Source organism: Oncorhynchus tshawytscha, linkage group LG22, assembly GCF_018296145.1.
Source record: "Oncorhynchus tshawytscha isolate Ot180627B linkage group LG22, Otsh_v2.0, whole genome shotgun sequence".
Lineage (NCBI taxonomy): Eukaryota > Metazoa > Chordata > Actinopteri > Salmoniformes > Salmonidae > Oncorhynchus > Oncorhynchus tshawytscha.
The window spans coordinates 15,628,765-15,639,969 of NC_056450.1; the positions used below are offsets into that span (position 1 = coordinate 15,628,765).

General features: G+C 42.9%; 1 protein-coding gene across 2 annotated transcripts; it reads left to right on the plus strand.

Moving 5' to 3' along the window:
- Nucleotides 1–3,654: 3,654 nt before the first annotated feature.
- On the plus strand, nucleotides 3,655–10,214 carry tnfrsf9a (tumor necrosis factor receptor superfamily, member 9a). Of its 2 annotated transcripts, none has more exons than XM_042303843.1 (7): nucleotides 3,655–3,731; nucleotides 6,024–6,143; nucleotides 6,270–6,413; nucleotides 6,543–6,615; nucleotides 6,827–6,951; nucleotides 7,042–7,182; nucleotides 7,337–10,214. In XM_042303843.1, the coding sequence occupies exons 2-7, from the start codon at nucleotides 6,035–6,037 to the stop codon at nucleotides 7,447–7,449; spliced, it is 705 nt and encodes a 234-aa protein (XP_042159777.1). In that variant the 5' UTR covers nucleotides 3,655–3,731; nucleotides 6,024–6,034; the 3' UTR covers nucleotides 7,450–10,214. The 2 variants fall into 2 exon arrangements, with proteins under 2 accessions (XP_042159777.1, XP_024240144.1); XM_024384376.2 differs by lacking the exon at nucleotides 3,655–3,731 and adding an exon at nucleotides 3,773–5,599.
- Nucleotides 10,215–11,205: the final 991 nt, after the last annotated feature.

Genomic DNA, 11,205 nt, shown 5'->3' on the forward strand with positions numbered 1-11,205 from the left:
AACCCTAGCTTCATGTCCACACCCCGGCTCAACCCCGGCTCCCCAACCCTAGCCATAACCCTAGCTTCATGTCCACACCCCGGCTCAACCCCAACCCTAGCCATATCCCTAGCTTCATGTCCACACCCCGGCTCAACCCCAACCCTAGCCATATCCCTAGCTTCATGTCCACACCCCGGCTCAACCCCAATCCCCTTAGCCACCCCAACCCTAGCCATATCCCTAGCTTCATGTCCACACCCGGCTCAACCCCAACCCTAGCTGGCTTCATGTCCACACCCGGCTCAACCCAAACCCTAGCTATATCGCTAGCTTCATGTCCACACCCCGGCTCAACCCAAACCCTAGCTATAACCCTAGCTTCATGTCCACACACCGGCTCAAACTATTCAAAGAGGACTTGATCTGTCTGCTTGGAATTTTATGCAGTAAAATTTTGGAAGGAGTCGTTGGTACTTTCACAGCATAACAGGTTGCTTTTTTGTTTCACTTTCAATTTCCATGCTTCATCAGTCCATCACAGGCAACTATTTGTGGAATAATAGTAATTATAGTAGTTGTAAACTCCCGAGTCAGCCACATGGGTGAGTCAGTCAAAACAACAGCTGATATGCACAAGGGCATGACAAGGAAAGTTTAAAAGTTGTGTAATGCCTTCTCCCAAACCATGTATTGCACTGCACAATATACTATGTAATGCCCTGACGCTTCCTTCTCTGTCTCTCAGTCTGGCCTTTTTCTCTCCTGAGAAATACATTTGGCAATGTCTTCCTCTCTGTCCTAAGAGGACATTCCCATTTTCCCATTGTGTGAGTGGGTGAATAATTCTAACATATTTTATCTTTGTTCTTCTGTCAGTACAATGTCATCACATTCCCTTGAGACATTCACCAAGCTTAAAAGCATAAACTGGGCTCAATTCTGACCCAGTGTGTCAAAAATGGCATCATTTTGAAACCCTTTCTTTGATCCATTTTCGAACTTTGTCAAGCAACTAGTCACCAAAAGATAATAAAGAATGCTATGATTTTTTTGTTAATAGGGAGGAATGAAAATGTAAAATTATATTTTGTATACTAGTGGGGCGCTTAAGCAAAATAATGACTCGATCGTGCACTATGTGATAAGAGCACAACATTTGGCACATTGGTAGATGTATGTAGTACAGTATATGCTGAAATGATATAGATGTGGAGCCACCATTTGGCCCCATGGGGTCCTGGCAGACATTTTTTTTAAATGGCAGCCGATGGTACAAAAGTTGTACCGGCGAACTATGAACTGAAAAGCTGTCATTTGTGATGGAAACTTGTAAACGTGTGCTTTTAACAATGTACATTTGTTGATCGCTAGGCATACAAATAAGATTATTTATTGATACATTTGAAACGAGGTCCAGTTGTGGCCGCAACCGGACTAGATTGTGAACGACTCTTGGGGGAATGCATTGCTTGACTGCCATGAGGGTGATATGTAGCCTGAAGACTTACACTAAATTCTTCAGCTGCATTGTCGTTAGCCACAAGGCCTATCTCTCACGGGGGTGGGGCATGTGGTTGGCGTTCCATTCACTACCGAAAATGTTGACGAGAGGACACCCAACGGCCGGCAGTGGGAGTTGATGGAATGAGATGGATTTTGGCAGAGGTTCTGCTAATTTTCTCTTGGATAAAACATTTTATCTCCATACAGTTTTCTGTTTCCAAAACTAGAATATGTAACAAACAGAGTGGACTGTGTTTTGTAGACTTTACCCTTTGCCAACGTTTCAAAATATTTCCTTGTTTAGGAGGAGTGCAAGGATGAATTGAGTTATTGCAGACGCGCAACTCACAGAGTAGGCGTTCCCTAACAGAAATATGCAAATAAAATGTTTAGAACATGCCAATAGGATCTCACTAGCTCCTGCTTGGCTCTGCCCACCTCCTTGCTTGTTCTGCCCACTATGATTAATTTGCTCCCATTGGAAACGACAGGCTCTGGTCAATCTTGGGTTAGTTATGAAAATATTTGCTACAGACACAGATAGCAAAGATTTGTATAACTAACTCCTTGTTCTATGGTGGATCAAAAGTAACTCTCCTGTAAAAAATAAACTTCTGTCTTTCTTCTAAACTAAGCTAGAGTGGTTTTTACAGCAAGTTTATATCGGCACTACTTGATGCTAGCTAGGCTAACGTTTGCAAAACCAGCTAGATAAATACATTACATGACCAAAAGTATGTGGACAACTGCTAGTCGAACATCTCATTCCAAAATCACTGAAGGCATTAATATGAGAGTCGGTCCCCATTTGGTGCTACACTCTCAGCCTCCACTCTTCCGGAAAGGCATTCCATTCAGCCACAAGAGCATTAGTGAGGTCGGGGACTGATGTTGGGCGATTAGGCTTGGCTCGCAGTCGGCTTTCCAATTCATCCCAAAGGTGTTCAATGGAGTTGAGGTCAGGGCTCTGTGCACGCCAGTCAAGTTCTTCCACACCGATCTCGACAAACTATTTCTGTATGGACCTCGCTTTGTGCACAGGGACATTTTCACACTAAAACAGGAAAGGGCCTTACCCAAACTGTTGCCACAACGGTTGGAAGCACAGAATCATCTAGAATGTCAGTGTATGTATTTTACAATGTTAAGATTTCCCATTACTAGAACTAAGGGGCCTGAAACATGAAAAACAGCTCCAGACCATTATTCCTCCTCCACCAAACTTTACAGTTGGCACTATGCATTGGGGCAGGTAGCATTCTCCTTCTCCAGATTCGTCCATCGGACTGCCAGATGGTGAAGTGTGATTCATCACTCCAGAGAATGCATTTCCACAGCTCCAGAGTCCAATGGCGGCGAGCTTTACACCACTCCAGCTGACGTTTGGCATTGAGCATGGTGATCTTAGGCTTGTGTGCGGCTGCTCGGCCATGGAAACCCATTTCATGAAGCTCCCGTCGAACAGTTATTGAGCAGAAGTTGCTTCCAGAGGTAGTTTGGAACTCGGTAGTGAGTGTTGCACCAGAGGGCGATTTTTACACGCTTCAGCACTCGGCGGTCCCGTTCTGTGAGCTTGTGTGGCCTATCAATTTGCGGCTGAGCCGTTGTTGCTCCTAGATGTTTCCACTTCACAATAACAGCACTTACAGTTGACCGGGCGGCTCTAGCAGGGCAAACATTTTACAAACTGACTTCGCCATTTGGCAAACTGTTTTCACCATTTGTATTGCCTCAGGACTACCTGGCCTGATGAGTCATTGCTGTCCCCAGTCCACCTGGTAGTGCTGCTGCTCCAGTTTCAACTGTTCTGCCTGCAGCTATGGAACCCTGTTTACCTGTCCCAGACCTGCTGTTTTGTCTAACTCTGAATGATCGGCTATGAAAAGTCAATATGACATTATTCATATTCTTGAGGTAGTGTTAACGCAATTCGAGCTAGCCCACCAAGACCAGACCAACCCTGTTTGACTTCAAAGTACCAGACATTAGATACAGCTTTTTTTCTTGAATTTGAACAAAGAGGTACGCTAAAACAGGACTTGGTTTTCGCCATTTGTATTGAGAAAATACCATAAGCCTTAGATCGGATATATAATTCACCAATATCAAACACAAAACAGACGTCCCAGACCCGGAAACTAAAGAAGCAACTAACGGGCGTAGCATTTGGCGGGAGCATGGAGTCTGGGTAGTGTTGATGAATCGATACAGGAGACCAAGTTGAAACACTGGACAAGGTGGATCAGGTATAGTAAAGGCAGTTTATTTTTGTAGTGTATAGATATCTGGCAAAGCGTGCACGGACTCTCGTTCGTCTAGCTCATAGGGAACCTTCAGAAAAGAGCCCCGATACATTGTGTACAGTCATTTTATTCATGGGTCTGACGTAGGTAGATTCTGGTAGATCAGGCCTCTGGTAGGTTGCTGGTAGTTGATTGGCAGTTCCCTCCAGACTGGTGTCGGCGTCCCATTGGCAGTTGGAAGAGTTCTTTGTCTTTGGAACCCATCCCCAGGAGAGGGAATGAGTGTGTGTATGTGTGTGCGTTCCTGTCTTGGCAAGTCAAGTCTGTGTGTCCTCGCAGTGAGTGTGTGTAATGTGTGTGCGTTCTTATCTTGGTGTCCTCGCAATGAGTGTGTGTATGTGTGTGCGTCCCTGTCTTCACAAGTCAAGTCTGTGTGTCCTCGCAATGAGTGTGTGTATGTGTGTGCGTCCCTGTCTTCACAAGTCAAGTCTGTGTGTCCTCGCAATGAGTGTGTGTATGTGTGTGCGTCCCTGTCTTCACAAGTCAAGTCTGTGTGTCCTCGCAATGAGTGTTTGTATGTGTGTGCGTTCTTGTCTTGGCAAGATGTTGTGGCCGAACTGACGGCTAGCACCTGTGGCTAGGATGTATCCTGTTTTGACAGTGTTGTGGATGATTTAAGTGAGTGTGTGTGTGAGAGATATTCTGTGTGTGCCCTAACATGTTTTACTGTGAAAATACGTTGCTATGTGTTGTCAATACGTTGCTATGTGTTGTCTCCGTTATAGCAATGCAATAGCAGTAAGCTGGTCATTTGCATAGGAAATAGCACTTCATTACAGTAGCCGGGCAAGATGATACGCAATGCGACTTGTTCTCGAGTTCGCTGAGCACATGCTGTATGTTTTTGTTTCTCATTCTGGCACCATGCGATCAATTATCCTTTCTAAACATGTATTTCTATGCTCATGATCTATTTTCCTTCGCGCATTGGAGGTCGGTTTACGTCTCTGGAACCGCTGAGCTGGAGGAGCGAACGGCTAAAATAAACGTCGTTCAAAGAGAACGAATCGTTCAACTGCAAATCACGTCTCCACTCGTGGACCGCAACTTCAATGAGTAGGCTACAGGACAGAAGATAACGTGTTATCATAGGAAACGGAAGAAAAACTGTTGATAATCTTTCCACTCTCCAATTTAGTTTCGTTACTTGTATTTGTCATTTCAACTTTTTATTGAACATCTCTCTGCTTGTAATTAGTTCTGTTGACATATCCCTTTCAAGCACTTAATCTGCGTCTGAAATAGTTTATTTTACGCCTGCAACAGGTGACAAATAGATAAACGTTAGGATTTTGTCGGCGGCAGGTAGCCTAGTGGTTAGAGCGTTGGACCAGTACCCGAAAGGTTTCTGAATTAAATCCCCGAGTTGACAAGGTAAAAATCTGCCCGTCATTGTAAATAAGAATGTGTTCTTAACCGATTTGCCTAGTAAAAAAAAAAAAAAAAAAAGTTTAAAAAAATTGTCCACGCCCCCCCCAAATCACATAAAGCCAGGAGAGTTTGAAGTCTCATCATATGAAAGGGTGCTTTCAAGTAGGGTACTGCTGTTGCTATAACATTTGGATTATTATTACTGTCAAGCAAACTGCACTGCACTGCACTGCAACTGCACCTGGAATCCATAGCCCTTCTGTGTTCCTAATTTTCTGTGTGAATTGGAGGGCAGCGAGAGAAGATGCATCTGGTCCTCAGGGTACTGTGTATCTCTATGCTCACACTGTGTTGCCTGAGTAGCACTGGTGAGATAGGTTGTAAACAATGGACAACCTCTGCTGGTTCTCCTGATGTCTGCTGTGAAAGGTGCAATCCAGGTAAATGTCTAAACCAGGCTACTGTAAATGGTTTAACTTTAAATGTAACCTATAAATAATCAAGAATTAATGTAATGGGGCTTGGATTTTGAGAAGTAAATTCTAAAGGCTTTATCTGGTTAAATTCTCTCTTTCGTGGGGATGAACAATCTACTGTATCCCAGGTTAATTAAATCATATGTATCCTTTAGTGGGTATACCACAGTGACCCAGTTGAGTTTCAGTGGCTTCTATTAGTACCACCAGAGGGGGGGGGGGTGTCTGGATAATGATCAAACAACTGTATCTGGTATGTGGAAGAGGGCTGGAAATAGTTTCCTATCAAATATATTTACCATCCACTGCAATTGCTACTGATGGAGCGATTGTGATGTTATTATGGATGTAGATGTGTTTTCAATTGTTGCCGGTGTATTTTGTGTAGGGAACCGTCTGATGACACGCTGTGGACCAGACCCAGAAAAGCTCTGCGTTCCATGTAGGAATGAGACCTACACAACTGATGGTACATCACAATCCTGTCTCAGGTGTACTCAGTGTGTAGGTATGTCACCAGAGATTTACCCATTTGATAGAATCTATTCCCCTCTACACTTAAATATCTATTGTTGATGAGCGAGACGTTTTAACATTCATTTTACTCCTCTTTTGCTTGCTTGCGTGTGTGTAGGTGGCGCCCAATTCCTTAAGGCGGCCTGTACAAAAAGCAAGGACACAGAATGTGACTGTAGGGCAGGATTCCGATGTGGTGATGACCACTGCTCCTTCTGTGTTGAGGAGTGTGGGACGGGCCAGGAACCTCTTCCTGCTGCAAGTAAGACACACATCTGTACCTGCAGACCTTAAAGTCAAACAAGTTATCTGGCATGCCTAGTAAGACACAAGATCAGGACACATGGAAAACTTTCACCAAGTCCGACCCTCTGCATGTCTGTCTCCATAGGGTCCTGCCGGAATTGTCCAGAAGGGACCTTCAATGACAAAATCCATGAGAAGTGCAAGTCTTGGAGAACAAGGTTAGATTGAATCCCCCCCTGTAAACTCTTGAGTTTGCGTCAATATTGGAATTACCGATAGTACTAATGCCATTGCATAAATTACCGTATGCAGCAAAACACTTGACTTAATCTCAGCAACTCAGAACTAAAATCCTCCGCTATGGCTACTCAATGTAATCTGATATTGGAGAGCCAATCCTTAATCTTTATTTCTCCATCTCTGTCCCAGCTGTCTGCATCCCAATGAACACATTGTTGCAGTGGGAGATGCAGTCAGTGACAGCAAGTGCGGCATTGCCAACATTGTAACGCCAGAAGTCAACACCTTACCTTCAACACAGGCGGACCCTGAGGGTAAGACCAGTGAATCTAACCCATGGCAAAATGTTATATCACCTTGTTTTTTTTTTAAAAATGACAAAGCCTCTTTCTTTGATGGCACAGGGCTTTTTTGGGCTATAAGTGCCTCATTTGGGGTCTTTATCCTCCTTATCGTCTTGTTTCTGGTCATCATCATCACCAAAAAGAAGCCAGAGAAGACAGCCCCCAAGGAGCCAACCCTTAATGAGCTAACTCCCCCTACAGGTAATTAGATGCTTATACAATGTTATTCATTCCTACTCATCATACAGCAGTGCAACATTGTTCTTTGTCAGCTTTCAAACTGTAATCCTGAACGAAGCGTCATCATTTAATCTGAGAGGGCTCAATCTTCACCTCCGCTCTCCCTCTGTCTCAGATGAACCCAGGAGCCTGGTGGTGACCAGTTTCCACCACCCTCAGCAGGAGCAGGGCAGCAGCTCTGAAATCCTGTGCTCCCAAGACTTTGAGACCAAGCTCCTGCCTGTGTGAGTGGCAGTGGACTTACTTTCTCATGTGTTTTTGTTCCACTTTAATTTATTTTTTAAAAGAGTATTACTGATATTTATTGTTGCGAAAGGCATTTCACTGTACTTGTGGGCGTGACAATTAACTTGGAACAGGGTCATACTGGGTCTGACCTAATGATCACTACTTCACACGGGCACTCCGATGCCTACACATTGCTAGCCTCAAGCCCGGGCTGACACTACTGCTGATACAGTTGGACTCCAGCTCTGCTGGACCATGCTACTGAGTCGCTGGGAATAAGACATTGAGGCTTAGATATTTTTTTTGAATTTGTGATATTTTTATTCTGTGATATTTCTAATACCTCAGTCATTTTCTTATCTCACAGGCACATTCAAAGGTAAACTAGGTCACTATGTTAAGATCATGTACATGTCAGCTAGCTCGTAAACTGATATTCAAATGTCAGTAGTGATGGGGAAATTTAGGGGGAAAAACACTGATGTCACTATGACATATGCATTAGCAATTGGCTGCAGCTGGACTAGTTAAACTATTTACATTTCCTGGTTTCATAAACTGATGGCAAGTGTCCTTTATGGCCTGACTACGTAATACTACTCTTGAAATGTGTATGAAGGTAGTATCAGAGCCATGACCATAATGTAACAGTGAATGAGGGGGTACAGCAGTACAACACAGGAAGCTCTGTATAGTTGTGACTGGCAGCCTCCATGCCTCCCACTGGCTTATACAGTATCATAGTCACGTTTTATTTTCTCAGTTCCCTGAATGGCTAAACCTAGCTGCCCACAGTTTCTAAGCTGAAGGGAATATCCCTACTTAATATACTGTACAACCCGAGATGTGACGAACGTTTCATTGCGCAAGGTATGACGAAGAGCAAGTACAGGGTAATGCCTCAGCACTAAGAATTTCATTTATGATAACAATGTACCACTGTGGTACAGTATGTGACTTGGAGCCACTTTCCTGTGTGAATGTACTGCTTTTGTTGACTGGTATAGAGTTAAGGACATTCCAATTGGATCATTCATCCCACCCTCCCCTGTAACCATTCCCCAAGAGATTGCTGTAAATGAGAGAATGTGTTTTGTTAACCTACCTGGTAAATTAAACATTGACAAGGACATTGAAATGTGTGCAGGATACAGTATGACGTTATAATACAAAGGCAGCTTAATCTACCCAACTTTTCCAGGAAGAGATTTCGAAAAGGGACTGGACATTCTAAATAATGTAGGAGGAAATGCTACGGTCAGAGAATCCTCTCAGGTGGGGGTTTCCCCTTTACACAGACGTATATCTAAAGTAACTGGAAAAGTCTGTTAACGAATACAAATGTTAATTGCACTTGACACACAATTTACAATGTCGGCAATAGGCATTGAATGTGATCAAAGGGCTTCCTTTAACCTAGTCTGATAAGATCAAGACCAGAGTGAACTCTTTCACCACTGTAGGTTTGCAATCATAAGCATTATCTAAATCGGTGTTCCTTCAGCTTGCTGGAAATGCTTGTTAACTCAAGCCCACTTAGCCCTGGTTGTAAAAAATAAATGAATACTCCCTCTGGGCTTTCTGTTAGGCAGAGCTGGGAAAGCCCAGAGGATTATGATTAAATGTGTCATATTAATCAAATTGTACTATCACTGCTGGGAAATTACACAAGGAGCAGCATAGGTCATGTGTAAATAAAGCTAACAGAATCATGACTGCTGTATGACTAATAGGAGTCACACAGGGAAGAGGGGAAACGGTGTCAAACACGCTGGAAGAGCATCTCAGGCAAATGATCCTATAGAAACTTCCCATTCAGATATGTACTAATGTAACCTTTACTTTTCATGCAGCCTGGTCTCTGACCAGACGTAGCATAGTAAATGTAAATCCAGGACACAAATGATATAGTATGATATGTTACGGTTACTTAAGGCAAAAGTAGGGTTGTTGGTCGGTGTGGCTGGAAGGCCGTTTAACGCAAACATCTCGCACAAGTTTCGAATCTTATCGCGGACAACTTCAACTTTTGACTACCTTTTAGTTACTTTGCAACTACTTAGCATGTTAGCTAATGCTAACAACCCCTAGCCCAGCTAATGTTAGCCAGCTGGCTAGAATTCGTAACATATCATACGCTTTGCAAATTTGTGACATGAATTACAATTAATATAACATATCATACAAAATGGGTGATGGACAGCCACATTAATACATATCATACTAAATGGAGTGTCTCGGATTTATGTACAGAATAATAAGAAATGCATAGAGACCAGGTTGCCCTTTCAGATCTGTACTAATGTAACCTTTACTTTTCATGAGTCTACAAAGAAGCAGAGTAGTGCACCACAGTTCACACCCACGTTTAGTTACTGTATTTTTCTAGTTTGGACAGGCGTAGCCCACTGAGATGGAACATCTCACATTTCACAATTAGGGCCTACATGGTGGAAAACGTGAACCCACACTCATGGAATGAGCCTACAGTAGTAGCAGTGTAAATTAGTCATCACCACCACAAATGACTGTCACAGTAATCCGGGGACAGGGCCTTCAGAAAGCCAGTTACACTAAAGATGATAGTCACATTGATGGATTTTTAGAGTGCCGTCCATGTGAATATCCTTAAGTACTTGGACTGGCCGGCTCCTGGGATTTTATGTATTGTATGTCTTTTCACTTAGGCGCAGAGATTGTTGATTAAATAAGCAATATTGTTTCATATTTTGATACTTTTTTAAATAAAGAACTAGCAAATACCACTGGATTGTCTTATTGTATCCATCTTACCATAAAGATCTTGGCAGAAAATGTGCCCCTTGTGGCTTAGTTGGTAGAGCATGGCGCTTGCAATGAATGCACGCACGACTAAGTCACTCTGGATAAGTGTCTGCTAAATGACAAATGTAAAATTGTAACCTACATCAATATGACTTATTGATGACCTTGACAAAATACAAGATCAGCTACATTTACTGCAGCACATTCCTCGTCAGCATCAGCTTCTCTAAGAGGAATTAATATCACACAGTTGGTTTCATGGGTGTTCATTTTATTCAGAAACACTTCAGAGAAACCTATGAGAGCACTGATCCCAGTGCTATAAAGATAATAGTTCTAGCAGTGATTTGTCTAACATGTAGTTGCTGTATTACTGTATATTTAAAAAAAGTATGTTTAAATAAAAGGAATGAAAATGTAGAGTATGGAACTCTGTTGAATGTACTCAATTGACAGTTTGAGTGGTGTAAAATGATCAGAAGCAGAGAGTTGGTGGGAAAACTAGATTGAAGGATGCAGTTCAGTAGTTGCACTTACATAACTACTCAATGTAAAGTTTGGGTTCATGGGAGAAGGTAGAGTAACCTCGTATCAGCAGTATGCTCGGTGTGCCGTGACCTCCTGTCATTCAGCATAACTTAAGAGTTCACCAACAGGCCTAACTGTAAACACTGAAGATGTGGAGTTAGAGGATGACTCCAGCACAGTAAGGGGATTCCAGGTCATAAATGTATGACTTGACAAGCCTAGGCTGAGACAGCCCATTGAGGAAATACTGGATTCACAGTGCCAATTCTATTTCCCAGTCATTTGGGAAACTTATTGACACTTTAGATGTGAATTACATGATAAGTCTGTTCTCAAAGATCCCCTCAGGTCTTTCTCAGACAGATATCAAGAGGGGATAGCATCCCTAAAACAGGGTTTCAGATGTGTTGCCATGTGAATTGGAGTGTTACTCAGATCTTCCCT

Bases quoted from the DNA above. Each gene is read 5' to 3' on its own strand.
- tnfrsf9a (XM_024384376.2), top strand. From the start codon at position 5,464: ATGCATCTGGTCCTCAGGGTACTGTGTATCTCTATGCTCACACTGTGT. The intron at 6,144-6,269 runs GTATGTCACCAG...GCGTGTGTGTAG, and splicing joins CAGGTGTACTCAGTGTGTAG to GTGGCGCCCAATTCCTTAAG. The intron at 6,414-6,542 runs GTAAGACACACA...CTGTCTCCATAG, and splicing joins GGAACCTCTTCCTGCTGCAA to GGTCCTGCCGGAATTGTCCA.